Below are 26,927 nucleotides of genomic sequence, written 5' to 3' on the forward strand. Positions count from 1 at the left end.
CAGGGTCAAATGCGTGTCTCACCGCCAATGCGTGAGAGTTGGCAGCTCGGGTCGTGGCTAAAATAGATGCTCATGGAGCAGACCTAATCCAACCTCTTCGGGTATGCATTATTATTCTAACTGACTGTTTGAATACGAATATAAACGAATTTATACTAAACCCTACGAGCAATATATGCTTGCTTCAAACATTCAATTTCACTCCCAGGAAAAAGCTTTGAGTTATATTCCGGGTTTTTCTGACTTTTACACTTTTATGATGACAATAAATATGCCAGGTAGCTAAATTACACATTTTCACCACTTTCACTTACACTCACCCAAACACCTTTTTCAGTTCAAGTAAGTCTCGTGATACATTGGTAATGCGTGCTTGTGACGCAATTTGGTGGTAGGGAGGGGACCCAAGCAACAGCAGTGGTAGGAAAGAGGAGGAAGCAGGGATGGTAGAGTCACACCTCTGAAGGTAAAACAGTTATATTATTTCATACCTTTCAATACACCTTTAAATCAAGCTGATGTTTTTATAGTAGGCCTCTTAAATGTCCCTTTTGTCATCCGCATAGCTTGGTTGATGACGCAACCTTTCGGTAGGCTGAGAACTGCACTCTTTTGTTCAAGCTTCGTTCGGAATGGCCGCTGTTTTGAGAATGTTTTATTTTTTCCTCATTTCACTACGAGAGCGAGAAAAGGGCGCTGCGAAAATGCTTGACGCGAAAACGGTCTTGAATGACCAAGTGTCAATCTGTAAACTAACTATTTGAACATAATAGTTGTTATTATTTAGGTGTCAGTACAGTTGAAGAAGGTAGCTACAGGATTGAGCAGCGCGATAGTGGGGTTGCGTGCTTGCTTATTTCCCCGTGGTAGGCTCGCGATTGTCGGGATGGTGTTCCAAGTCTGACAGCTGCTTTTGGTTGGGCCTACGGGAACCGCGCAGTCAGAACGCTCGGGTATGTGAGCTTGGAGGTTAACGTTAGCAATACATTTTTATAAATAAGAAGGCCATCTAGCTACTGAGACTGATATTTGTTTCCTCTACCAGAATTGTACCTAGATATGACGTTGTCCAAGTTGTTTGCTCTACGATTTGACTGAATGGTTGCAAAAAATGTTTGCCAGCCTCACTTAGCTTCTGAAGTTAGCTTGATGTGTTGACGTTTCGTTTTTTGATTTCATGACGAGTTGAAATGATTTAGCTAGCTTGCTTACAGATTTTGTTAACACGACAAGGGTGACACTAAATTAAGAATGGCTAGCTATTTGCGGCTACCTTTCCCAAACAATCAATAGCTAACTAGCTAGTTTATGTCAGCCAGTTCGTAGGCTGGCTAACTAAGCAACTTAACGTTAGTATGTGGCTCTGACAAGAACAGCAGGACCACCCCATCGTTTGCTGCTGTATCATACACACACAGGTTGGCTTGCGTCTCGTTTTTACGCATATCAATCGTGATCTTGGACGTAACTTGACTTCCACGAACTGTGGCACCGGTTTTATCGATAATCTCTCTTTCCACGGATTTGTCATTGGCACGGTTACATCCTGCTTGTGCTGTGGGCTGGTTATGTAGCTAGTAGCTGCCTGCCACCTCACCAGTGCATCTCTTGCCATCACTGTCAAATGTAGACACACATTACAGGAGCTGCGTAGTATTAGGCCTATTGGTTGTAATCATCTTTGATAGTCAGTCAGTGAGAGAGTTGTTAAGCCTGCCTAGTTAGCTAAATGCTTTGTAAAATGAAAAAAGATATGCAAGGGAAAGAGAGCAGACATAAACTCTGTCTGTCATTCATTCAGGAGTGGACATGGGGAGATTGGGGGTTAAGGACTTTGGAACAATCAATCACAAATCTGGCAACTAAATGTATTTGCACAATTGTAGTGATTGTATCATATCATGTGTTATTCCAACTTTATTCCAGTGATGATGATATATGCGTATACTTATGCAATACTCAAAGGGAGAGGACAGAGAAGAAGAAAATTGGCCAGTCTTGAGCAAACATGACGCAACAACATGGGAAGACTTGGCAGGATTGGTAGTAGTGACTGCTTGCTTTGCCCAAGATGTCCACCAACTGGCTATAGGCTACATTATACAAGTAGAGGCTTAACAATTGGCACGTGAATTGAGGAAAGCTACAGTGATGGTGGATCATCATCATAATAATCAGAGGAAAATGGTGTCCAGCCTTCTCATTTTATGTATATCATGTATTGCACTGCCTGTCATTCATCCCAAACTTGGTTCCTCTCCTTTTGGTTCCTCTCCATGGAGTGGAATCTGGAATGATACATTTAGTCAGTCAGTGATGAAAAATAACTGGAAAGTTGCTGCGCTCCGTGACCCTTGACCTTATGTGCTTTTTCTACAGCATGACTTCGCCCACAAGTAATTTTTCTGGAGTTGGGGGGGAGAGAGTGAGAGAGCGTGCTCCTTCGGTTCGGTCACCTGCATATTATTAAACTAGCTCATGTTTGTTTCAAACCTTTGGGTACATTTTATGATTTTGAAGAGGAATTTAAAGAATAAACAAACCCTGACATCACACCCACTGCTTGTTTAGGTGAGGGCCAGTAGGTTAGTTCTCTGCTTGCCGTTGCCATGTTTATTGTTGGGATTTTGACACTTGATGCACCCCAGACTATGCCTGGTCACCAATCCACATCTCCGGCCAAACGCCACGCCCATTAAAATGTATTCTCCACAATGAGTCTGAATTTGATCTCCTCCCAGAGGACTTCTCGAATGCGAACACGTTCAAACCGTTTTGGTTGGCTCCAGTAACTGAAGGGTGTGGCCAGAGCCTGAACACGTGGGTAAAGCGGTGTTTCAGAAATGGTCATTGCTTTTGATACTCTGATTGGTTAGAGACAATCCAATCGCAGATGACTTGTTTTGTGTAACGGCCCTCACTTTAACGTCAGCAGAAAGGACTTCTACGATGGCAGTCTGACTGAATGATAGTTAGAGCAGCAAAATGAAATTCAGAATGAGTCGCCAGGCAACCCCAGACCCCACTGCCGCGTTGCATAGTTGCCTTTATCTAAGACATGATTGATGTGATAGCCTACTTACCCTATTTGAGGGTTTCCACAAGTTACCAATGCCACAAAGTCAAAATTGTCTATATCGTAAAAATACTCTACATGAAAACAAAAATGTGCTTTTTGGTCTTAAGTTTAGCAGTGACTTTGTGGCACGGGGTTTATGACTTTGTGGCAAGTAGTGACGACCCTATTTGAGGGACCCAAAAGAAAATGCAAAGAAGCTGCCTGCTTTGATGCAACCAACTATTATTTTATACAGTCATGTGTTTTGATATTCAATGTCCATCACCTTTCTCTTAGTTCATTAGAATCTGGGTTGAGTCAGAGGTCATTCAGTGATTGCTGCTTTGCTCTAGGCCTAGTTCACAGTATACAGTCTCATTGTTATTTATGTATTTTTAATATTCACCATCTATTTTCTCTCTATTAGTAGCCTAATATAGAGTTCACAGTTATCCTAAGTCAGTGAAGTCCGTGCTGCTAGATACTTCTCTGTTGAGTGAACATAACTGTTACTGGGAAGAGCAGCACAAAATGTACCTACAGAGCAATATTAAAGACCCTGTGTAGTCAACATTCAGTTTTTCCTGTGTTTTTGTATAATATTGTACAACAGCTGATGAAACTAAAACTGTAAAAGTGTGAACACATTTGATCATTGTTATTTCCTGATAGTTGCTGGTAGAAAATACAATCTACACAGGACCTTCTAATCACTTGGTTTTGCATGGGTGGAGTTTCAGCTTGCCTGATGACATCACTAGGGGAAAATTAATTAATAGATGAATAACAGAGTTACAAACCTCTGCCAATAACAGCAAGTTTCCAGTTTTCCCCACTCAGACCACTTACAGTCCTAGCAAAATAATGTAGTTTTTTTTTGCTAATAAAGCAATATTTGTTATTTTTGACCATTTTTAATTGTGAGCTATTACAGAATTGATTTGATATAAAAACAGCAGAAATTGGGCCTTTAAGCTTATCTCTTTGTCATTAATGGGATCAACAGGACCCCTTTCTACCCCTATAGGTTTTATGAGTCTTATGCTTTGAAGACCGCTTCCTCCCAAAGATTAGACACACACAAACACCTACTCTCAGCAGCAGTGCTAACCTTTCCCTTAGCTCTGATCTGTTGCCAAGCCTGCTCTTTTTCTACACTACACACACGCATACCTAGAGCATAACAGACAACTTTATTAGGCTTCATACTGTAGCCTATTACAACATACAAATGATGCTATTACTGTACTACAGGCTGTGAGATGGAACCACAGAACTAGAATGAGGGTTAGAGGTTCCAAACCTTTCCTAGATAATCTATTTCTATGGACAGAACAAAGACAGAAACCAAGAGCCTTTGGTTTTATATAAATCATTTTGATGTTGAAGCTCTTGACAGTTGTTGTCAATTTGTCTTTTATGACCTTTAGGTTAAGTCAGGCCAACCTACTTACCGGGTTTTCTCCATCACTTGTAGCTATTGTAGTACATTCATTGGCTTACAATGTCATCTCACTTAACCTGTTGAAGTTGCCTATGGCCTAGCTTATTCACTAATAGAGCTGGGAATTGCCAGAGACCTCGCAATACGATATTATCACGATACTTGTGCGCCGATACAATATGTATTGTGATTCTATGTATTTTGATTAGAGCTGTCCCCAGGAAGAAGAAAAAAATTCTATATTGGTCAACCGAGTCGTCTGTTCTTTTGACCAATTATTTGGTTGACATTTTATAATGTGTATTTTTCCATTATATAGACACAATCCTATGTGCTTTAATCAAATCAGATATGCACTGAGCTTGTCTGATGCTTTAAGCAAACTGTTCAATTAAATAATGAAGACACAAATGACTAGAGGGAGGACGATCGCAATCCTCCCTGCTGCAGCGACCATCACAGAACATCAACAGTGTTTAACGCGCTGTCCGTGTTGCTGAAGCTGCAACAGTCATTTCTGACTGAAAAGTCGTTGCTGAAATCCTTAATTTGTTTAGGAAAAACATTCCCTCAATCCTTGCTGCCTTCGTGTATTGCATGCGTGTCACCAATAGGGCCTGGCCTATAGCATATCATAATCACATCAATAATTGCTTATAACAAACTCCGAACACTAGCACGTTACAGCAAAATGAGGGAATGTTTACTGGTTGCTCAGTAGGTAAAGGGGAAGTCAGATGTGTGGAATGAGTGACTAGTTATGGAAAATACTGGAGATCAAGAAAAATAAAGTAAGGAGCAAGCAGTATGTGCATATTATGTGTGCCAAACAGGGGCTGTCAAGATTACAATAAACATTTTCAGACTGTTTGGAACAATGTAAACAACACTAAATTATAAGCATACCAGAGTTTGTTGTAACGTTCGTGAATTACATTTCTGGAATGGAATGGTTTATTTGTTGTTTACGCTAATTATTCAAGGCTCACTATATTTTATTTTAAAACTAAAATGGTTGATTGCATTTCAAATCATGAATGACTTGTATGCTGTGTGATATCATGAAGGAATTCATGATTTATTGATGCAGTACTGTAGCCTATTGAAATATAGGCCTAAGTAAGTTATGGTATTAAGAGTAAACAGGAGGTGCTCTTAGCCCTACAGCTCTTAGGCTGACAGCCTGGGGTGGCAGGTAGCCTAGTGGTTAGAGCTTTAGGCCATTAACTGAAAGGTTGCAAGATCGAATCCCTGAGCTGACAACCTAAAAATCTGTTGTTCTGCCCCTGAACAAGGCAGTTAACCCACTGTTCCTAGGCTGTCATTGTAAATAATAATTTGTTTTTAACTGACTTGCCTAGTTAAATAGGTGTTACAAAAAACAACATATGGCAAATAGAAATCAACTGGATGGTGTTCAGAGATAGATGGGAGGGGTTGAGTGGAGCTGAAGGATGGGACTAAAGACAAACAAAACTAATGTAAAATATAATGTGTCTGTAAAATGTATAAAGTATGTATAAGCTGGAAGTAGAAGCCTAAGTGGTGGTGTTCATTAGTTTAATCCAATTATGGGAGGGGTGATAGGGTTGAAGGAAAATATCCCATATTTATTTACATATACATACACAGTACCAGTCAAGTTTGGACACGCCTACTCATTCAAGGGTTTAAAAAATATATATATATACTATTTTCTAAATTGTAGAAAAATAATTGAAGACAAACTATGAAATAACACACATGGAATCATGTAGTAACCAAAAAAGTGTTGAACAAATCAACATGTATTTTATATTTGAGATTCTGCAAAGTAGCCACCCTTTTCCTTGATGACAGCTTTGCACATTTGGCATTCTCTCAACCAGCTTCACATGGAATGCTTTTCCAACAGTCTTGAAGGAGTTCCCACATATGCTGAGCACATGTTGGCTGCTTTTCCTTCACTCTGCGGTCCAACTCATCCCAAACCATGTCAATTGGGTTGAGGTCAGGTGATTGTGGATGCCAGGTCATCTGACGCAGCACTCCATCACTCTCCTTCTTGGTCAAATAGCCCTTACACAGCCTGGAGGTGTATTTTGGGTCATTGTCCTGTTGAAAAACAAATGATAGTCCCACTAAACGCAAACCAGATGGGATGGCGTATCGCTGCAGAATGCTGAGGTAGCCATGCTGGTTAAGTGTGCCTTGCATTCTAAATGAATCACTGACAGTGTCACCAGCAAAGCACCACCACACTACCTCCTCCATGCTTCACGGTGGGAACCACACATGCAGAGATCATCCGTTCACTAACTCTGCGTCTCACAAAGACATGGCGGTTGGAACCAAAAATCTCAAATTTGGACGCATTAGACCAAAGGACAGATTTCCACCGGTCTAATGTCCATTGCTCGTGTTTCTTGGCCCAAGCAAGTCTCTTCTTATGTGTGTCCCTTAGTAGTGGTTTCTTTGCAGCAATTTGACCATGAAGGCCTGATTCACTCAGTCTCATCTGAACAGTTGATGTTATGTGCCTGTTACTTGAACTCTGAAGCATTTATTTGGGGTGCAATTTCTGAGGCTGGTAACTGTAATGAACTTATCCTCTGCAGCAAAGGTAACTCTGGGTCTTCCTTGCCTGTGGCGGTCCTCATGAGAGCCAGTTTCATAGCTCTTGATGGTTTTTGTGACTGCATTTGAAGAAACTGTCAAAGTTCTTGAAATGTTCCATATTGACTGACCTTCATGTCTTAAAGTAATAATGGACTGTCATTTCTCTTTGTTTATTTGAGCTGTTCTTGCCGTATTATGGACTTGAGCACTATTTGGTAAAGTATATATTCTGTATACCCCCTACCTTGTCACAACACAACTGATTGGCTCAAACACATTAAGGAAGGAAATTCCACAAATGAACTTTTAGCAAGGCACACCTGTTAATTGAAATGCATTCCATGTGACTACCTCATGAAGCTGGTTGAGAGAGCCAAGAGTGTGCAAAGCTGTCAAGGCAAAGGGTGGCTATTTTGATGAATCTCAAATATATTTTGATTTGTTTAACACTTTTGGCTACTACATGTTATTTCAGAGTTTTGATGTCTTCACTATTCTACAATGTAGAAAATATTAAAAATAAAGAACACCTAGTAATTCAAGGGTTTAAAACTTTTGACTGGTAGTGTATATATGGATGATTTATAAAGCCAGGCACATTTAACAGGTAGGTTATTGATTATAGATCTATTTTAAGTTGGTTTTGATCAGTCATGGTAATAAGTGCTGAAAACATTGTCTCCCTATTTAAAAAGATGTAGACACATTATTGCATTGGCTCTATGCACACTCACTGGACTCTACCCACACAGTGACTACACTGACGCTCCAACACATACACATGCATTATGACACCACACACTCAGTCGCACATAGACACACTTTCACACTCTCCACATACGCTGCTGCCTAGTCACTTTTACCTCTACCTTCATGTACATATTACCTCTACTCCTTTTATATAGCCTCGCTATTGTTATTTTATTGTCAGTATTTAATATTTTTCTTATTTGCATTTTTTTTTAAATGTAATATTTTTTTGTTGTTGAAAGGACTCGTAAGTAAGCATTTCACAGTAAAGTCTACACCTGTTGTCTTCAGGGCATGTGACAAATATAATTTGATTTGAACAAGCTGTGATGGAAAAATACTGTAGTTTTGGTACAGCCAGCTAGCTCAAATAATATTGCAATGTTGTCAAATGATAGGATTTAGGGAACGACCGATAATCTTCCAAGCCGACGTATCAGGACAATATTGGCCTTTTCTATTCTATCGGCCCCTATCTATTCGGTTTAGCTGATAGTCCTTCTACATAGCAAAGCTGCTGCTATGCCAGCCTGAGCCACGAGCATTGCACATAGGGCTGGGCAGTATACCGTATTTTACTATATACCGGTATTGATCCATGGACTGTTTAGTGTTTTGTTTTTTTACCTTCTATAACAGTATTTGTTTGTTTGGTTTGTAAATGTGATATGGCGTGTGTAATGAAAATATTTATAGTTACCTCTACTTGAGTCATCCCCCTCCGCTCTCGCATTCCATGCCGCTTCCCACATTGACTTAGCCCCGCCCCCTTTCATTCAAGGAGCGCATTTGTTGTTGCTTCACCATGAGACTCTTGCGTTCAGTCTGCATGGTCAATGCAGTTGTCATCAACATTGTTGCATGTACGATGCTGTTTCATTTGATGACGATACATTGTGCTTAATGTAAATCCTCAAGCGTTCTATAATTACACTGTGTTTGTCTTTTCTTAGCAAGTTTTAGCCGCTAATCGCTAGTTAGCTCGCTAGCTAGCTAATAAATGTACTGAGGCAAAGCTAGCTAATACAGCTTGATAACAGTGATGGTGTAGGCCTAAATCACCATGTTGTTTGCGCAACAGTATCTTCTAAATCAAAGAGGAATAGGCTAAGCATGACTATGTTGGCTACATGAAGGAACATTTTAATGTAAGAAAAGATTATAGGGTCCCCTAGGAAATGCTGACTAACCCTTTGGTACCTACCATGTCACAATAACTCCTCCCTGGCATTTTCATTTCTTGTCATGTCAAATAACACTGTATTCTAAGTGCCCACATTCTACTTCCATGATTCCAACAGTTCACCCAAGTGTTTTTGATCTAAATCACAATTGAAACATTTGGTTAAAAATAAGGCTTAGATTTGTTGCCTGTATTGTGCAGTCCTATGTGGCAGTGTGGAAATTCTCAAATAAGTGCAGGAAATGCAGAAAAAAATTACTGTAAAAAATACCATGATATGATAGCCCTAGCTCTAATTGCACAATGCTGAGGAATGTCTAGCTGGGAAAATCAACCACTGCAGCAAGCTGGCTCATTCTCCAACAGGAAGGTGCAGTATTGAGAAATGGATGAATTGACCAAAATAAAATATTTTAGTTAATTCACTAATAATAAGGCTTGTGTCGACGTGCCCGGACATGCATGCAGTAAGCAAGCATCGAATAACCCCCACGATTTCAGGGAAGTTGGGAACCAATATACACAGGCAGTTAGGAAAGCAAAGGATAGCTTTTTCAAACAGAAATATGCATCCTGCACCACAAACGCCAAAAAGTCCATGGACAATAAGAGCACCTCCTCCCAGCTGCCCACTGCACTGAGGCTAGGAAACACTGTCACCACTGATAAATCCATGATAATTGAGAATTTCATTAAGCATTTTTCTATGGCTGGCCATGCTTTCCACCTTTCCACCCCTACCCTGGTCAACAGCACTGCACCCCCCACAACAACTTGCCCAAGCCTCCCCCATTTCTCCTTCACCCAAATCCAGATGGCTGATGTTCTGAAAGAGCTGCAAAATCTGGACCCCTACAAATCTGCTGGGCTAGACAATCTGGACCCTCTCTTTCTAAAATTATCAGCCAAAAGCATTGCAACCCCTATTACTAGCCTGTTCAACCTCCTCCTTCATATCGTCTGAGATCCCCATAAATTGGAAAGCTGCCGCGGTCATCCCCCCCTTCAAAGGGGGAGACACTCCAGACCCAAACTGCTACAGACACATCTATCCTACCCTGCCTTTCTAAGGTCTTCGAAAGCCAAGTTAACAAACAGATCACCGACCATTTCGAATCCCATCTCCGCTATGCAATCTGGTTTCCAAGCTGGTCTGGGTGCACCTCAGCCACGCTCAAAGTCCTAAACAATATCATAATCTCCACCGATTTGACAATACTGTGCAGCTGTATTCATAGACCTGGCCAAGGCTTTCGACTCAGTCAATCACCACATTCTCATCGGCAGACTCAACATCCTTGGTTTCTCAAATGACAGCCTCGCCTAGTTCACCAACTACTTCTCAGAGTTCAGTGTGTCAAATCGGAGGGCCTGTTGTCCGGAACTCTGGAAGTCTATGGGGGTGCCACAGGGTTCAATTCTCGGGCTGAATCTTTTCTCTGTATACATCAATGATGTCGCTCTTGCTGCTGGAGTTTCTCTGATCCACCTCTACGCAGACAATACCATTCTGTATACTTCTGGCCCTTCTTTGGACACTGTATTAACAAACCTCCAATGCCATACAACACTCCTTCCATGGCCTCCAACTGCTCTTAAATGCAAGTAAAACTAAATGCATGCTCTTCAACCAATCGCCACCAGCCCATCCAGCATCACTACTCTGGACGGTTCTGTCTTAGAATATGTGGACATCTACAAATACCTAGGTGTCTGGTTAGACTGTAAACACTCCTTCCAGACTCACATTAAGCATCTCTAATCCAAAATTAAATCTAGAATCGGCTTCCTATTTCCCAACAAAGCATCATTCACTCATGTTGCCAAACACCCTCGTAAAACTGACTATCCTACCGATCCTTGACTTCGGGTGATGTCATTTACAAAATATCCTCCAACACTACTCAGCAAATTGGATGCAGTCTATCACAGTGCCATCCGTTTTGTCACCATATACTACCCACCACTGTGACCTGTATAATCTCATTGGCTGGCCCTCACTTTGGCTGGCTGCCAAACCCACTGGCTCCAAGTCATCTATATATCTTTGCTAGGTAAAGCCCCGCCTCATCTCAGCTCACTGGTCACAATGGCAGCACCCACCCGTAGCATGTGCTTCAGCAGGTATATTTCACTGGTCACCCCCAAAGCCAATTCCTTTTGTGGCCGCCTTTCCTTCCAGTTCTCTGATGCCAATTACTGGAACAAATTGCAAAAATCATAGCGCCCTCACTAAGCACCAGCTGTCAGAGCAGCTCACAGATCACTGCACCTGTACATAGCCCATCTCTAAATAGCCCATCCAACTACCTCATCCCCATAATGTTATTATTCATTTGTTTTGCTCCTTTGCACCCCAGTATCTCTACTTGCACATTCATCTTCTGCACATCTATCACTCCAGTGTTTAATTGCTCAATTGTAATTATTTTGCCACTTTGGTCTATTTATTGCCTTACCTCCCTCACCTCATTTGCACATGCTGTATATTGACTTTTTTCCTATTGCGTTTATTGACTGTATGTTTGTTTTTTCCATGTGTAACTCTGCTGTTTGTGTCGCACTGCTTTGCTTTATCTTGGCCAGGTTGCAGCTGTAAATGAGAACTTGTTTTCAACTAGCCTACCTGGTTAAATAAAGGTGGACAAAAAATAAGCTAGCTAAGCACGTGACCTGTTAGCAAAGATTACGATTATTAGCCATGTCATCTGTGGTGTTAGCTAGCTAGCTATGTTAGCTACTCTAGCTAGCTATGTTAGCTACTCTAGCTAGCTATGTTAGCTACTCTAGCTAGCTATGTTAGCTACTCTAGCTAGCTATGTTAGCTACTCTAGCTAGCTATGTTAGCTACTCTAGCTAGCTATGTTAGCTACTCTAGCTAGCTATGTTAGCTACTCTAGCTAGCTATGTTAGCTACTCTAGCTAGCTATGTTAGCTACTCTAGCTAGCTATGTTAGCTACTCTAGCTAGCTATGTTAGCTACTCTAGCTAGCTATGTTAGCTACTCTAGCTAGCTGGCTAGATAAGCATGGTCCTAAGATATCAAATAGCTAGCTACGTTGGCTATTAGCTCCTAACATTAGCTGGTTTTGCACCATTTTCAGCAATGCACCAATTTCAGCAATGAGACTTGTCCTTGTTAGATATTATGTACATTTATGGCTTGGTAGCAAATGCCATTGAGCTAGTTGTCATAGTAGCAGTACACAGCACCAAATGATATGAGCGATGGAGAGAGATGTGAAAGTAAACAGAGTTACAGCCTCATGCTATCCAATCGTAGCAGTAGGATACAAGTTAGAACCCGCCCATTTCTTGACAGATGGCCGAACTAGCCAATTGAGTTGTTTTGAATTTTGTCCTGGTAGGTGAGTTGTTTCCAGTTCTGTCCTGACTGCAGAGAAAAAAAAAATGTTTAACTGAAAATGACAAAAATACTAGTTTCATAAGCATCCGTGATCACATCATGAAGTTACGTCGAGCACTATTTACATTGAATAGATGTTATTTCATATCCTCAAACTAACAGCAGTGCCTACATGCCGGAGTGATGCTTCTATGCAAATGTTGTTAATCAGTATATTGTGTATTTGGACCGCTTCACTTTTTCCACATGCAGCCTTATTCTAAAATTGATTAAATTGTTTTTTCCCCCTCAATCTACACACAATACCCCATAATGACAAAGCAACAAAAAAACGGTTATTTAGAAATTTTTGCTAATTTATAAAATAAATAAAATCCTCCCATTCTTCCCTGCAGATCCTCTCAAGCTCTGTCAAGTTGGATGGATATTTGCACAACTTTCTCCTGGCTTCTATAGAGTTGTTTGATCGGGTTCAAGTCCGGGCTCTGGCTGGGCCACTCAAGGACTTTCAGAGACTTGTCCCGAAGCCACTCCTATGTTGTTTTGGCTGAGTGCTTAGGGTCGTTTTCCTTTTGGAAGGTGAACCTTCACCCCAGTCTGAGGCCCTGAGCACTCTGGAGCAGGTTTTCATCACGGATCTCTTGGTACTTTGCTCCGTTCATCTTTCCCTCAATCCTGACTAGTCTCCCAGTCCCTGCTGCTGAAAAACATCCCCACAGCATGGCAGCACCATGCTTCACCGTAGGGATGGTGCCAGGTTTCTTCCAGATGTGACGCTTGGCATTCAAGCCAAAGAGCTCAATCTTGGTTCAGACCAGAGAATCTTGTTTGTCATGGTCTGAGAGTCTTTAGGTGCCTTTTGGCAAACTCCAAGTGGGCTGTCATGTGCCTTTTTACTGAGGAGTGGCTTCTGTCTTGCCACTCTACCATAAAAGTTTGATGGGTGTAGTGCTGCAGAGATGGTTGTCCTTCTGGAATGTTCTCATCTCCACAAAGGAACTCTGGAGCTCTGTCAGAGTGTGGGTTCTTGGTCACCTCCCTGACCAAGGCCCTTCTCTGAGGCCACTGTGTTCTTGGGGACCTTCAATGCTGCAAAAATGTTTTGGTACCCCTCCCCAGATCTGTGCCTCGACACAATCCTGTCTCTGAGCTCTTCGGACAATTCCTTCAACCTCATGGCTTGGTTTTTGCTCTGACATGCACTGTCAACTGCGTGGCCTTTATATGTGCCTTTCCAAATCCTGTCCAATCAATTGAATTGACCACAGGTGGACTCCAATCAAGTTGTAGAAACATTTCAAGGTTGATCAATGTAAACAGGATGCACCTGAGCAAAGGGTCTGAATACTTATGTAAATAAGGTATGACTCCACTGATCAGCCAAAACTAGATCAATAACTCGATGCATGCACACGCCCCTATTGAATATGCATTTACCTGTATTGTGAGTAGGCGTATGCCATCTTCATTTACAAGAGATTTACCATTCAAATCAAATTATTACCATTATGTTTTTTAGTTAGATTGGTAAAAACAAAGTAAAATGTATTGTTTGATTTTTAAAATTGATACATTAACTTTGGATGCAAGGATTAGTCATCCATGATATCAACATTAGTTTTAAAACCATGTTTTGAGGCTATATAGTGTTTGTTTACATTTTACTTTGTTTTAACATTGGAGTGAAACAAGCTTATGTTTCGGGTTCTGTTGGGGTGTGACAGTTGAATTAAGCTCATGAGGCATTTTTAAGTGTATATTCATCAAGAATCAATGGGTACATATCATTAGTCCAAAAATGAATGTTGCAACTGCTGATTGCCCCTTTAATGATATTGAATATCGGCCTAAAATATCATCCACCTGCCTCGTTTTTTAAATAGTTATTTTTTTACGGCTATTCACTAAGATATCAAATGTGATTTTGACTCGTCATTTCAAATATGATCACGTTGAACAGCCTTTTGACTCATTGTCTATGTTTTATTCAACAGCATTCAAAAAGCCCAAAGGATGAGAACCTCGATGACCTTTCTAGTCTGAACTGGCTTCAAACCGAACTGGGGGGAATCGTCTGCAGTTCAAACAACTAGGTGGCCCATGGCTGCCATCACCACTCCTGTCAAGTCACAGCTTCAAAGGATTTACTCCCCTATGGCGTTCTGAGAAACGAAACCGCTTGGATCACAGGGATTGATTTGTGAAGTAAATGTATAGGCCCACACAGGTATGTATCAGCTGGTGTGTTTATAAAGGTCGTCTCCTACTCTCATCCCTCTCCACGCCTACTTGTCGGTTGACTGCTTTTTTGAGGGAAAACTCCAAACAAACCAAGGAGAGTGACAGTTGGGGAGTTGCGGTCCCATGAGAGACTCCGCAGGGGGACCGACAATCACGTCGACGCCATGAGTAGTACTTTAGGTAACAAAGACAAAGACTGGAAAGAGAAGGACCTGAAAGGAGGTCCGACAGGAGGGAAAGAAAGGGAAAAAGAGGCCAAGGCTCTGGCTGGTTTAGGCGGCAAAGATTGCGGCAAGGATCCCAAGGCCAAAGGGAAAGACGCCAAAGAAGGAAAGAAGGATGCAGGTTCCGCGTCGCCTGCCGTCGCCTTCTCCGTGGACAACACGATAAAGAGGCCCAACCCGGCGCCGGGGACACGCAAGAAGTCCAGCAACGCCGAGGTAAGATGAGATGAAGACACTTTATCACAAAACACACAGCCTAATGTATCATAACGTACACATTATTTGTGGCTGAAAATATTTTTTTTATCGAAACTGATATTAATTAGACACATTATTTGTGTTCCTATGTGGTAGTTGGTAGAGCATAGCGCTTGCAACGCTATGGTCAAGGGGTTTGTTTCCTGCAGGGGCAACTCAGAAGAAAATGAATGTACGATACAATATACTTTATTGTCCATTTACATGGAAATTAATTTTGTGAACTTACAGAGAGAGATATACATATACATACATACATACATACATACATACATACATACATACATAACTGTTCAAAAGTTTGGGGTTACTTAGAAATGTCCTTGTTTTTTTTAAAGAAAAGCACAAAAACATTGTCCATTTTAAAATAACATCAAATTGATTAGAAATACAGTGTAGACATTGTTAATGAACGTAAGACTATTATAGGCCGGAAACAGCAGATTTTTTTTTAAATGGAATATCTACATAGGCGTACAGAGGCCCATTATCAGCAACCATCACTCCTGTGTTCTAATGGCACGTTGTTAGCTAATCCAAGTTTATTAATTTATAAGGCTAAATTTATAAGGCTAAAAAAAAACATTTGTAATTGTGTTAGCACAGCTGAAAACTGTTGTGCTGATTTTAAAGAAGCAATTAAATTGGCCTTTAGACTAGTTGAGTATCTGGAGCATCAGCATTTGTGGGTTCAATTACAGGCTCAAAATGGCCAGAAACAAAGAACTTTCTTATGAAACTCGTCAGTCTATTCTTGTTCTGAGAAATGAAGGCTATTCCATGTGAGAAATTGCCAAGACACTGAAGATCTCATACAACGCTGTGTACTACTCCCTTCACAGAACAGCGCAAACTGGCTCTAACCAGAATAGAAAGAGGAGTGGGAGGCCCCGGTGCACAACTGAGCAAGAGGACAAATACATTAGTGTCTAGTTTGAGAAACAGACGCCTCACTAGTCCTCAAATGGACGCTTCATTAAATAGTACCCGCAAAACACCAGTCTCAACGTCAACAGTGAAGTGGCGACTCCGGGATGCTGGCCTAGGTAGAGTTGCAAAGAAAAAGCCATATCTCAATATCTCAGACTGGCCGGTAAAAGATTAAGATGGGCAAAAGAACAGACACTTGACATAGGAACTCTGCCTAGGAGGCCAGCATCCCGGAGTCACCTCTTCCTTGTTGACGTTGAGACTGGACTTTTGCGGGAACTAGAATTGTTTACATTTATTTTATATATTATATATATATATATATATATACACATACACACACACTGCTCAAAAAAATAAAGGGAACACTAAAATAACACATCCTAGATCTGAATGAATGAAATATTCTTAAATACTTTTTTCTTTACATAGTTGAATGTGCTGGCAACAAAATCACACAAATGATCAATGGAAATCAAATTTATCAACCCATGGAGGTCTGTATTTGGAGTCACACTCAAAATTAAAGTGGAAAACCACACTACAGGCTGATCCAACTTTGATGTAATGTCCTTAAAACAAGTCAAAATTAGGCTCAGTAGTGTGTGTGGCCTCCACGTGCCTGTATGACCTCCCTACAACGCCTGGGCATGCTCCTGATGAGGTGGCGGATGGTCTCCTGACGGATCTCCCAGACCTGGACTAAAGCATCCGCCAACTCCTGGACAGTCTGGTGGAGCGAGACATGATGTCCCAGATGTGCTCAATTGGGTGTCTCCAGACTCTGTCACGTCTGTCACATGTGCTCAGTGTGAACCTGCTTTCATCTGTGAAGAGCACAGGGCGCCAGTGGTGAATTTGCCAATCTTGGTGTTCTCTGGCAAATGCCAAACATCCTGCACGGTGTTGGGCTGTAAGCACAACCCCCACCTGTGGACGTCGGGCCCTCATACCACCCTCATGGAGTCTGTTTCTGACCGTTGATATATATATATATAATGCAACATGTAGTGTTGGTCCCATGTTTCATCAGCTGAAAAAAAAAAATAAGATCCCAGAAATGTTCCACAGCACCAAAGATTATTTCTCTCAAATTTTGTGCACACATTTGTTTACATCCCTGTTAGTGAGCATTTCTCCTTTATCAAGATAATCCATCCACCTGACAAGTGTGGCATATCAAGAAGCCGACTCAACAGCATGATCATTACACAGATGCACCTTGTGCTGGGTACAATAAAAGGCCACTAAAATGTGCAGTTTTGTCACTCAATGCCATGGTTGTCTCAAGTTGAGGGGGCTTGCAGTTGGCATGCTGACTGCAGGAATGTTCACCAGAGCTGTTGCCAGAGAATTTGAATGTTAATCTCTCTAACATAAGCCACATCCAATGTGATTTTAGAGAATTTGGCAGTACGTCCAACAGGCCTCTCAACCGCAGACCACATGTATGGAGTTGTGTAACTTTTGGATACAGATGTAAAGTATGTATAAAAGATAATGGACCAATATTATTTTCAATAAGATCATCTTTGAGAACAAATATCTATAGATATTATTACAAATGTCTAAAATTCATGTTTGAGTCACTCCGATAGCATAAGCCATGGCAAAATTTGTAGTATTCCAGGAAATTAGATTTAAAATTGCACATTTGTCTCCGCTACATGGCAAATTGTGTAGAAATGTAAAAAAGAAATGGGTTGGCGTCCACACCATGGCCACACCCACCACCTAAGCCCAATTTTGATCCAGAAAAAACTGTTATTATTATTATTATTCTACATCACACAACACAGCGTTTCTCAAACTCAGTCCTGGGGACCCCAAGGGGGGCACATCTTTTTTTATTCTAGCACTGCACCATTCATTCAAATAATCAAAGCTTGTCGATTTATTTAAATCCGCTGTGTAGTGCTAAGGCAAACTAACCGTGGGTCCTCAAGACTGAGTTTTGGAAACACATAACATGTCTTCAATAACATGGACACACAACTTTCCCATTCCCAGGTGATCAAAGAGCTCAACAAGTGCCGTGAGGAGAACTCCATGCGTCTGGACCTGTCCAAGCGTTCCATCCACATGTTACCCACCTCCATCAAGGAACTCACCCAGCTGGCAGAGCTCTACCTTTACAGCAACAAGCTCCAGAGCCTCCCCTCAGAAGTGGGCTGCCTGTCTGGCCTGGTCACCTTAGCCCTGAGTGAGAACTCTCTAACCAGCCTCCCAGAGTCCTTGGACTCCCTGAAGAAGTTGAGGATGCTGGACCTGAGGCATAACAAACTGAGGGAGATACCGGCGGTGGTTTACCGGGTGACGTCGCTGACCACACTGTACCTGAGGTTCAACCGGATCACGGCGGTAGAGAGGGACATCCGGAACCTGGCGAAGTTGACCATGCTCAGCATCCGTGAGAACAAGATCAAACAGCTGCCTGCCGAGATAGGTGAATGAGGGAGGAGGAGGGAGGGAGATGGGGGGGGGAAATGGAAGAGAGCGGTGAGTGGAGGGAGGGATATGGGTGAGTAGGGGGAGGGAGGGAAATGTGAGTGGGGGAAGGAGTGGGAGGAGAGCGGGAAGGAGCGTCATCCATGAGAACAAGATCAAACAGATGAGTGTTGAGGAGGAGGAGACAGGGAGGCTGGCAGATTGGGTGATGACGATGCATCGTCATTTTTGCCTAACATAAGCCGGGGGCGTGCACACACTTTTGGCCCTGATTTTAGCTGTCCCAGACAAGTTTGAGATCGCAGACAAAATCTTTTGAGAACAGTGTTCAGCAATAGCCAATGAGAGCTCGCCAGAGAGATGATGATGTTGCATCACATCACCCAGAATGTGTGGACTCCAGCAGGAGTGATGACGACTACTACTAGTATGCGTTTGTACTTGCCTTTAACCAAAGCCAAAGTATCAAATCGTTACAGCTCTGAAGTTCACTACCAGTGTTATTCAATTCCAAATGTATTGGCTAGATATTTCAACTCCGTATGGCAAGCGTGAATGTCTGACTGAACATTTGAGGCTTGTCTGAGCCACATGGTTTAGTGTGCGCACCACTACGTTAGCCAGACAAAAAACTACTACAGGAAAGACGTTGGTTAAATGTGAGCAGCTCAGCGACGTTAGGATTTTGAAAGTCGTCTCGTGTAAACCCGGCATTACAGAAGACATTGCTGCAGTGTTGTCAATAAGCTAAAGCCATCAGCTAAACCAGTCTTTTAATAACTCTGATTGCGCTTCTTGTCCAGATTAGTCACGTTTGTGTGTTGACTGTTGTATTGGCCCTGCCTCTCTGCAGGGGAGCTCTGTAACCTCATCACCCTGGACGTAGCCCATAACCAGCTGGAACATCTACCCAAGGAGATCGGCAACTGCACCCAGATCACCAACCTGGACCTACAGCACAACGAGCTACTGGACCTACCAGAAACTATAGGTGAGACTGACCGGGACCTCAGCAGTCAGAAATGTTCTCTCCTCAATGCAATCATCTGCCTATACTCTGCCTACAGGATACCAATACTGACACAGCTGCACAGTGCACATTCTTAACTGTACATTGTGACGATAAAACATTTGAGAATTGTCATTAATTGTATAATCTACAGTTTTAGGAACTGCAAGTGCTGGTATTTAAGATAAGATGGTACTTTATTGATCTCCCAGAGGGGGAATTTGATTGCACCAGACAGACAATACATACTTACATTTCATACATTTGAAATGCTTAACATGATATCTAATATCTGACTTTGTTGATTGTCATTTTCGTATTTAACTGTCTCGTTGCAGGTAACTTGGCAAGCATAAACCGCTTGGGTCTGCGGTACAACCGGTTGTCAGCCATCCCCAGATCGCTAGCCAAGTGCAGAGAACTGGAAGAGCTCAACCTAGAAAACAACAACATCTCCGTGTTACCAGAAGTGAGTGGTGCTTTTATTGATTGCTGCATTTAATGGTATTGTTAGGGATATAGCATATATATCTACCTCCTTCTCTCTATCCCAGGGTCTCCTGTCTAGTCTGGTGAATCTGACCAGTCTAACCCTGGCGAGGAACTGTTTCCAGTCCTACCCGGTGGGAGGACCCTCCCAGTTCTCCACCATCTACTCTCTCAACATGGAGCACAACCGCATCAACAAGATCCCCTTTGGAATCTTCTCCAGGGCCAAAGTCCTCAGCAAACTCAACATGAAGGTAAGGATGCTGTCCATTGTTACGTGTTGTTATCCCCTTCCCTCTGTTTTGATGACTTCTAGTAAAGTGGACCAAGACGATAGTCCCAGACATTATGTAGGCAGGACAACATCTTTCTTCTGACGTTAACAGTAGATAAAGGGCCTCATTGCCAAAATCCCGAACTATCCCTTTAAGCTTGACAATGGTTAATGATGGTGGCTCAGGTAAAGAGGTGACCATTGTTCAATAAGGTGTTGCTCATCATGTCGTCTTTCTGTTCTGGTTCTGGAATTGTTGTCAATGTCATTGTTTTTTTTTCAGGACAACCAGTTGACGTCTCTGCCTCTAGACTTTGGCACGTGGACCAGTATGGTGGAGCTCAACCTGGCCACCAATCAGTTGACAAAGATCCCTGAGGACATCTGCGGTCTCGTTTCGCTTGAGGTGAGGCCTAGATAGAATTCCCAGATGGGATCTTTCCTGAGAAATGTGGACCTACTACTTTTCTGATGCCGTCATCAATTCATACATTATTCTGAAGCTAAGCAGGGTTGGTCCTGGTCAGTTCCTGGATGGGAGACCAGATGCTGCTGGAAGTGGTGTTGGAGGGCCAGTAGGAGGCACTCTTTCCTCTGGTCTAAAATAATATCCCAATGCCCCAGGGCAGTGATTGGGGACACTGCCCTGTGTAGGGTGCCGTCTTTCGGATGGGACGTTAAATGGGTGTCCTGACTCTCTGAGGTCATTAAAGATCCCATGGCACTTATCGTAAGAGTCAAACCATCACGGTCACCTAATAATCCCCAGTTTACAATTGGCTCATTCACCCCCCTCCTCTCCCCTGTAACTATTCCCCAGGTCGTTGCTGCAAATGAGAACTTGTTCTCAGTCAATTTACCTGGTAAAATAATGGAAAAATAAAAATAAACTGACCAGAAAATCTAAATGATAATCACTCTCCCATTTCAGCATACAGTAAGTAGGTGATCAACTATTTAGTTATTTTTAGGTCTGTAACACAAGCTACAGGTTGTGACAGTTCGCTTCAGTGTTCTGAAACATCTTGTTTTGTTCACAGGTCTTGATATTGTCCAACAATCTTCTCAAGAAGTTGCCACATGGTATTGGCAACCTGAGGAAACTACGGGAGCTCGACTTGGAGGAGAACAAGCTGGAATCGCTCCCGAATGAAATCGCTTACCTGAAAGATTTACAGGTTTGATACTATTACGTTATTTCCCTACACTGTCACGTAAGCATTTAGGCCTACCTTTAACTAAAATGTGTTGAGTTATAAACCATTCAAAGACCACTAACAGATGTAGTGATACCGTAGTGCTGTGATGAGTCATTTCATTGACACAAGTAATCTTTCTTCTACTTTTAAAGGCCCAATGCATAAAAAAATAGATTTATATATACACTTTATAGTGCCTTCGGAAAGTTCAGACCCCTTGACTTTTTCCACATTTTGTTACTTTACAGCCTTATTCTGAAATTGATTAAATAGTTTTTTCCCCTCATCAATCTAGACACAATACCCCACAATGACAAAGTTTTTTTTTTACGTAAGTATTCAGACCCTTTGCTATGAGACTCGAAATTGAGCTCATGTGCATCCGGTTTCAATTGATCGTCCTTGATATTACTACTCCCGAGTGGTGCAGTGGTCTAAGGCACTGCATCTCAGTGCTACAGGTGTCACTACCCTGGTTCGATTCCAGGCTGTATCACAACCGGCCGTGATTGGGAGTCCCATAGGGCGGCGCACAATTGGCCCAGCGTTGTTAGGGTGTGGCCGTGGTAAGCCGTTATTGTAAACAAGAATTTGTTCTTAACTGACTTGCCTAGTTAAATAAAGGTAAAATTAAAATAAACTACAACTTGGTTGTTCACCTGTGGTAAATTCAATTGATTGGACATGATTGGGAAAGGCGTATATAAGCCCCCACAGTTGACAGTGCATGTCAGAGCGAAAACCAAGCCATGAGGTTGAAGGAATTGTCCGAAGAGCTCAGAGACAGGATTGTGTCGAGGCACAGATCTGGGGAAACCTGGCACCATCCCTATGGTGAAGCATGGTGGTGGCAGCATCCTGCTGTGGGGATGTTTTTCAGCTGCAGGGGCTGGGAGACTAGTTGGGATCGAGGCAAAGACGAGCACTGAGATCCTTAATGAAAACCTGGTCCAGAGCGCTCAGGACCTCCAACTGGGGCGATGGTTCACCTTCTAACAAGACAACGACCCTAAGCACACAGCCAAGATGACACAGGAGTGGCATCGGGACAAGTCTCTTCAATGTTCTTGAGTAGCCCAGCCAGAGCCCGGACTTGAACCCGATCGAACATCTGGAAAGACCTGAAAACAGCTGTGCAGCAACACTCCCCATCCAACCCGACAGAGATTGAGAGGATCTACAGAGAAGAATGAGAAACTCCCAAGCTTGTAGCGTCATACCCAAGAAGACTCAAAGCTGTAATTACTGCCAAAGGTGCTTCAACAAAGTACTGAGTAAAGGGTCTGAATACTTATGTAAATGTGTTATTTTCTAAAAACCTGTTTTTGCTTTGTCATTATGGGGTATCGTGTGTAGATTGAGGGGGGGGGAAACAATTGAATCTAACAATGTGAAAAGTCCAGGTCTGAATACTTTCCGAAGGCACTGTATATACAGAAATACATGGACCCCTTCAAATTAGTGGATTTGGCTATTTCAGCCACACCTGTTGACGACTGGTGTATAAAATTGAGCACACAGCCATGCAATCTCCATAGCACAACATTGGCAGTAGAATGGCCTTAGTGTAGAGCTCTGACTTTCAACGTGGCACCGTTATAGGATGCCGCCTTTCCAACAAGTCATTTCGTAAATGTTCTGTCCTTCTAGAGCTTCTACGGTCAACTGTAAGTGCTGTTATTGTGAAGCGGAAATATCTAGGAGCAACAACGGCTCAGTCGTGAAGTGGTAGATCACACACGCTCACAGAATGGGACCGCCGAGTACTGAAGCGTGTAGAGCGTAAAAAATCATCTGTCCTCGGTTGCAACACTCACTACTGAGTTCCAAACTGCCTCTGGAAGCAGCGTCAGCACAAGAACTGTCGGTCAGGAGTTTCATGAAATGGCTTTCCATGGCATCTGGAGTGGTGTGAGTGGTGTAAAGCTTGCCGCCATTGGACTCTGGAGCAGTGGAAACACATTCTCTGGAGCGATGAATCATGCTCTACCATCTGGTAGTCCCCATCGAACACCTTTGGGAATTGGGAAGCCTACTGTGAGCCAGGCTTAATCGGCCAACATCAGTGCCTGACCTCACTAATGCTCTTGTGGCTGAATGGAAGCCAGTCCCAACATCTAGTGGAAAGCCTTTCCAGAAGAGTGGAGGCTGTTCTAGCAGCAACGTGGAGACCAACTCCATATTAAGGCCCATGATTTTGGAATGAAATGTTTGACGCGCAGGTGTCCACATACTTTTGTATTTCCACACTAAGGTTGGAATATTACTGTGAAATTGTAAAAAATTATGATAATGCTCTTTTAGTGTAAGAGCTGTTTGAAAAGACCGTCTCTAAAATGTAAGTCTGTTTTGGTGGATTGGAGTTTGGGCCTGACATCACCAAGTGGTAAATGAGTTAATAGACCAATAAGAAAGAGTCCCAGACCAATAAGAGCAATCTTTCACTTGTCCCCTCCCCACTCCGACACTCCTAGCACCATTTTTGCTGGAGAAATTGCTCTTGGATGATGATCTTTTTATTTTATTTTTTATTTATTGAAAACAATTTGATATGCTGCATTGGACCTTTTTAAATAAACCATTTTATATCTCCAGGGTTTGAACGGTGGAGCTCAGAATCATTTATTCACCAACGTTTCGACAGCTAAGCTGTTTTCATCATGTGATAGTGACATTCCATTTTTGCTTGTATCCTATCAGAAACTAGTGTTGACCAATAATCAGCTGACCACGTTGCCCCGTGGGATCGGTCACCTCACCAACCTGACCCACCTGGGTCTGGGAGAGAACCTGCTGCAGCACCTGCCAGAGGAGATCGGTAAGTACATTTTACCTCATACCACTGGGTACCGGTCTGTTTCTGCTGAGACCACTCGTTGTACTCTGTCATTTGCCAAATATACAGAAAGACTGGTACCCAGGCTACATACAACTCGGACTAGGAGTGAATCTCAAAAGTACTTCCTTGATTCCTTCCATCCTCACCTGAACTACAAATGTCATCGAGAAACAAGGAGCTTATTGGAGGAGGTCACAAGCTTTCATTTGGATACAGAATAGAGAGAGAACTACATGTGGTCCTTTGTAGGTCAGTTGGTAGACCATGGTGCTTGTAACGCCAGGGTGGTGGTTAGATTCTCGGGACCACCCATACTTAAAATGTATGCACGCATTTATTTCACCAGGTAGGTGAAACCATTATTTAACCAGGTAGGCAAGTTGAGTACAAGTTCTCATTTACAATTGTGACCTGGCCAAGATAAAGCAAAGTAGTTCGACACGAACAACAACACAGAGTTACACATGGAGTAAAACAAACATACAGTCAATAATACAGTAGAAAAATAAGTCTATACGACTATGACTAAGTCGCTTTGGATAAAAGCGTCTGCTAGATGGCATATATTACATATAAAACGTAACTTCAGCGAAACAGTTTAATTAGCATATTTTAGCCCCAGCAATAATTACTGTATGTACCTGATCTGTCTGTGCCTCCAGGTAGAATATAACACTCCTGTATCCTCCACCCCTCTCCCTCCATCCATCTCTCTATCCTTTCCTCTCTCCTTTCTTTCCATCCTAGGTACACTGGAGAACTTAGAGGAGCTGTACCTCAATGACAACCCCAACCTGCACAGCCTCCCGTTTGAGCTGGCCCTGTGCAGCAAGCTGTCCATCATGAGCATCGAGAACTGTCCTCTCAGCCATCTGCCCCCGCAGATCGTCGCCGGGGGCCCCTCCTTCATTATCCAATTCCTCAAGATGCAGGGGCCCTACCGGGCCATGGTCTGATAGGGCCCGGAGGCCAAGATTGTGGTCTGAGGGCCCAGAAGGAGGCCATGGTCTGAGAGCTGATTTGATGGCAGATATACCAGGCCCACGCAAGGCCCATGATCTGACAACGGACCATGCCCATAATTGGATAGACCACGCCCATATTCTGAAGGCTGACGCCCACCCAATCACTTACCTATCCAACTACGTGTGTCATACACTGTAAAAAAAAATATAAAAAATACATCATAACAAAAGCAAACTAAATGTACAAAAAGAGGAAAACATTTTCGGTTCATACATTATCTATCTATATGCGGAAAAAAACTAAACAAGTACATTTATATTGAGACTGTGCTCCAGTGTTTCTGTTGAGGAATCATAGCCATTTAGAAGGCCAACTTCTCCAATATTTTATTCCCGAATCATGTAAGACAAAACTTAAAGGGTCATTACACAACTTTTATTTTTTTTACATTATATTCATTAATTCCAGCACCATATGATACATAAGCTGTTTTCATACATATGAAGACACTGGTATAGTGCTGGAGGTAATGAATAGGAGATGAAAAAGTGGTGGAATTGCCCTTTAATATCTCTACCACCTTTTGCCAAACCGGATCATGTATATTGAGTAACAGTGAGCTAAAGTGAGCTAAAGTGGCTATGATTCTTTTAACATAGAAACCAGATTCCCAATGCCAACATATTTACAGTAATTAGGTATGTATATTAGGAGAGCTTAGGATACAACTATTGTATGCAAAAATATTTGAAACTTTAATTTTTACTGCTGCTGCCATTATCAATGTTCATTTTGTCTTTTTCTTTTTGATATGTATATATTTTTTTTACCACTCGACTAAAGATTTGTTATCGTGAGGTTTGAGGTTAAAGAACAAAGGTCTAATGTTGTTTTTAATTTCACATTAATACGTAAAAAACACAGTGCCTATATGCCCGGGAAGGTCCACTGGTTTTTCTGACGCTCTAAACACAATTGTCCATTATACAAAGGTATCATTTAGTTAAACACATTTTCTTTCTAGAATTATGGTGTGTTTAAAAAAAAGACTTTTTACATTTGTTTTATATTAGTTCTGTCATAGTTGGATGACAATGATTCTATATATTAAAGCGGTAAAGTATACATTTGAATCAACAATGGCGTTCGGAGGTTTTACATGTAAAAAATAAGCAGTCATCTTTAAACAGTAAGCTAGTAATATATAAAATAAATGCGAAATCTTTAATGCTTTAAAAAATTGACTTAACAAGTTTGACTCAAACCTTTCCAAAATAGGCAGTAATGTTGCCCTCATGTTTTAAGATAAGATTTTTGTTTTTGCTTTGAGAAAGAAAAAAAAAATAGTTAACTGTAAAAAGACAGGTGATTAGATAAGTGATCTGTAGTGATTTTTATATATTCTATAAATACTGATTGTTGCCTTGAGTGCAATTGAGTCATTGTAATGTTTACTTTTTTGCTATGTCTTCAGTGTTGGGGCTGTCATACAACGTGGAAACGATTGACCAACAACAACATATCAGGAACGTTGAAGGAAAAGTGTCAATATAACTAATGACTAATGTTGCCATGGTTACGGTCGTTAAGGTATGCCAAAAACACGAATCAAAACCCATTGTTGTCATTTTACATCCAGTTTCTTTGACT

At 41.9% G+C, this 26,927-nt stretch overlaps 1 protein-coding gene across 2 annotated transcripts; it reads left to right on the forward strand.

Moving 5' to 3' along the window:
* Positions 1-25,779, forward strand: LOC110487267 (leucine-rich repeat protein SHOC-2). 2 transcript variants are annotated; one of them, XM_036940231.1, is made up of 10 exons: positions 1-101; positions 14,395-15,081; positions 18,064-18,499; positions 19,355-19,492; positions 19,849-19,979; positions 20,065-20,253; positions 20,557-20,679; positions 21,314-21,451; positions 24,173-24,290; positions 25,059-25,779. In XM_036940231.1, the coding sequence occupies exons 2-10, from the start codon at positions 14,806-14,808 to the stop codon at positions 25,265-25,267; spliced, it is 1,758 nt and encodes a 585-aa protein (XP_036796126.1). In that variant the 5' UTR covers positions 1-101; positions 14,395-14,805; the 3' UTR covers positions 25,268-25,779. The 2 variants fall into 2 exon arrangements, with proteins under 2 accessions (XP_036796126.1, XP_036796125.1); XM_036940230.1 differs by lacking the exon at positions 1-101 and adding an exon at positions 341-466.
* The last annotated feature ends 1,148 nt before the right edge of the window (positions 25,780-26,927 follow it).

This window comes from Oncorhynchus mykiss, chromosome 13 (genome assembly GCF_013265735.2).
Source record: "Oncorhynchus mykiss isolate Arlee chromosome 13, USDA_OmykA_1.1, whole genome shotgun sequence".
NCBI lineage: Eukaryota > Metazoa > Chordata > Actinopteri > Salmoniformes > Salmonidae > Oncorhynchus > Oncorhynchus mykiss.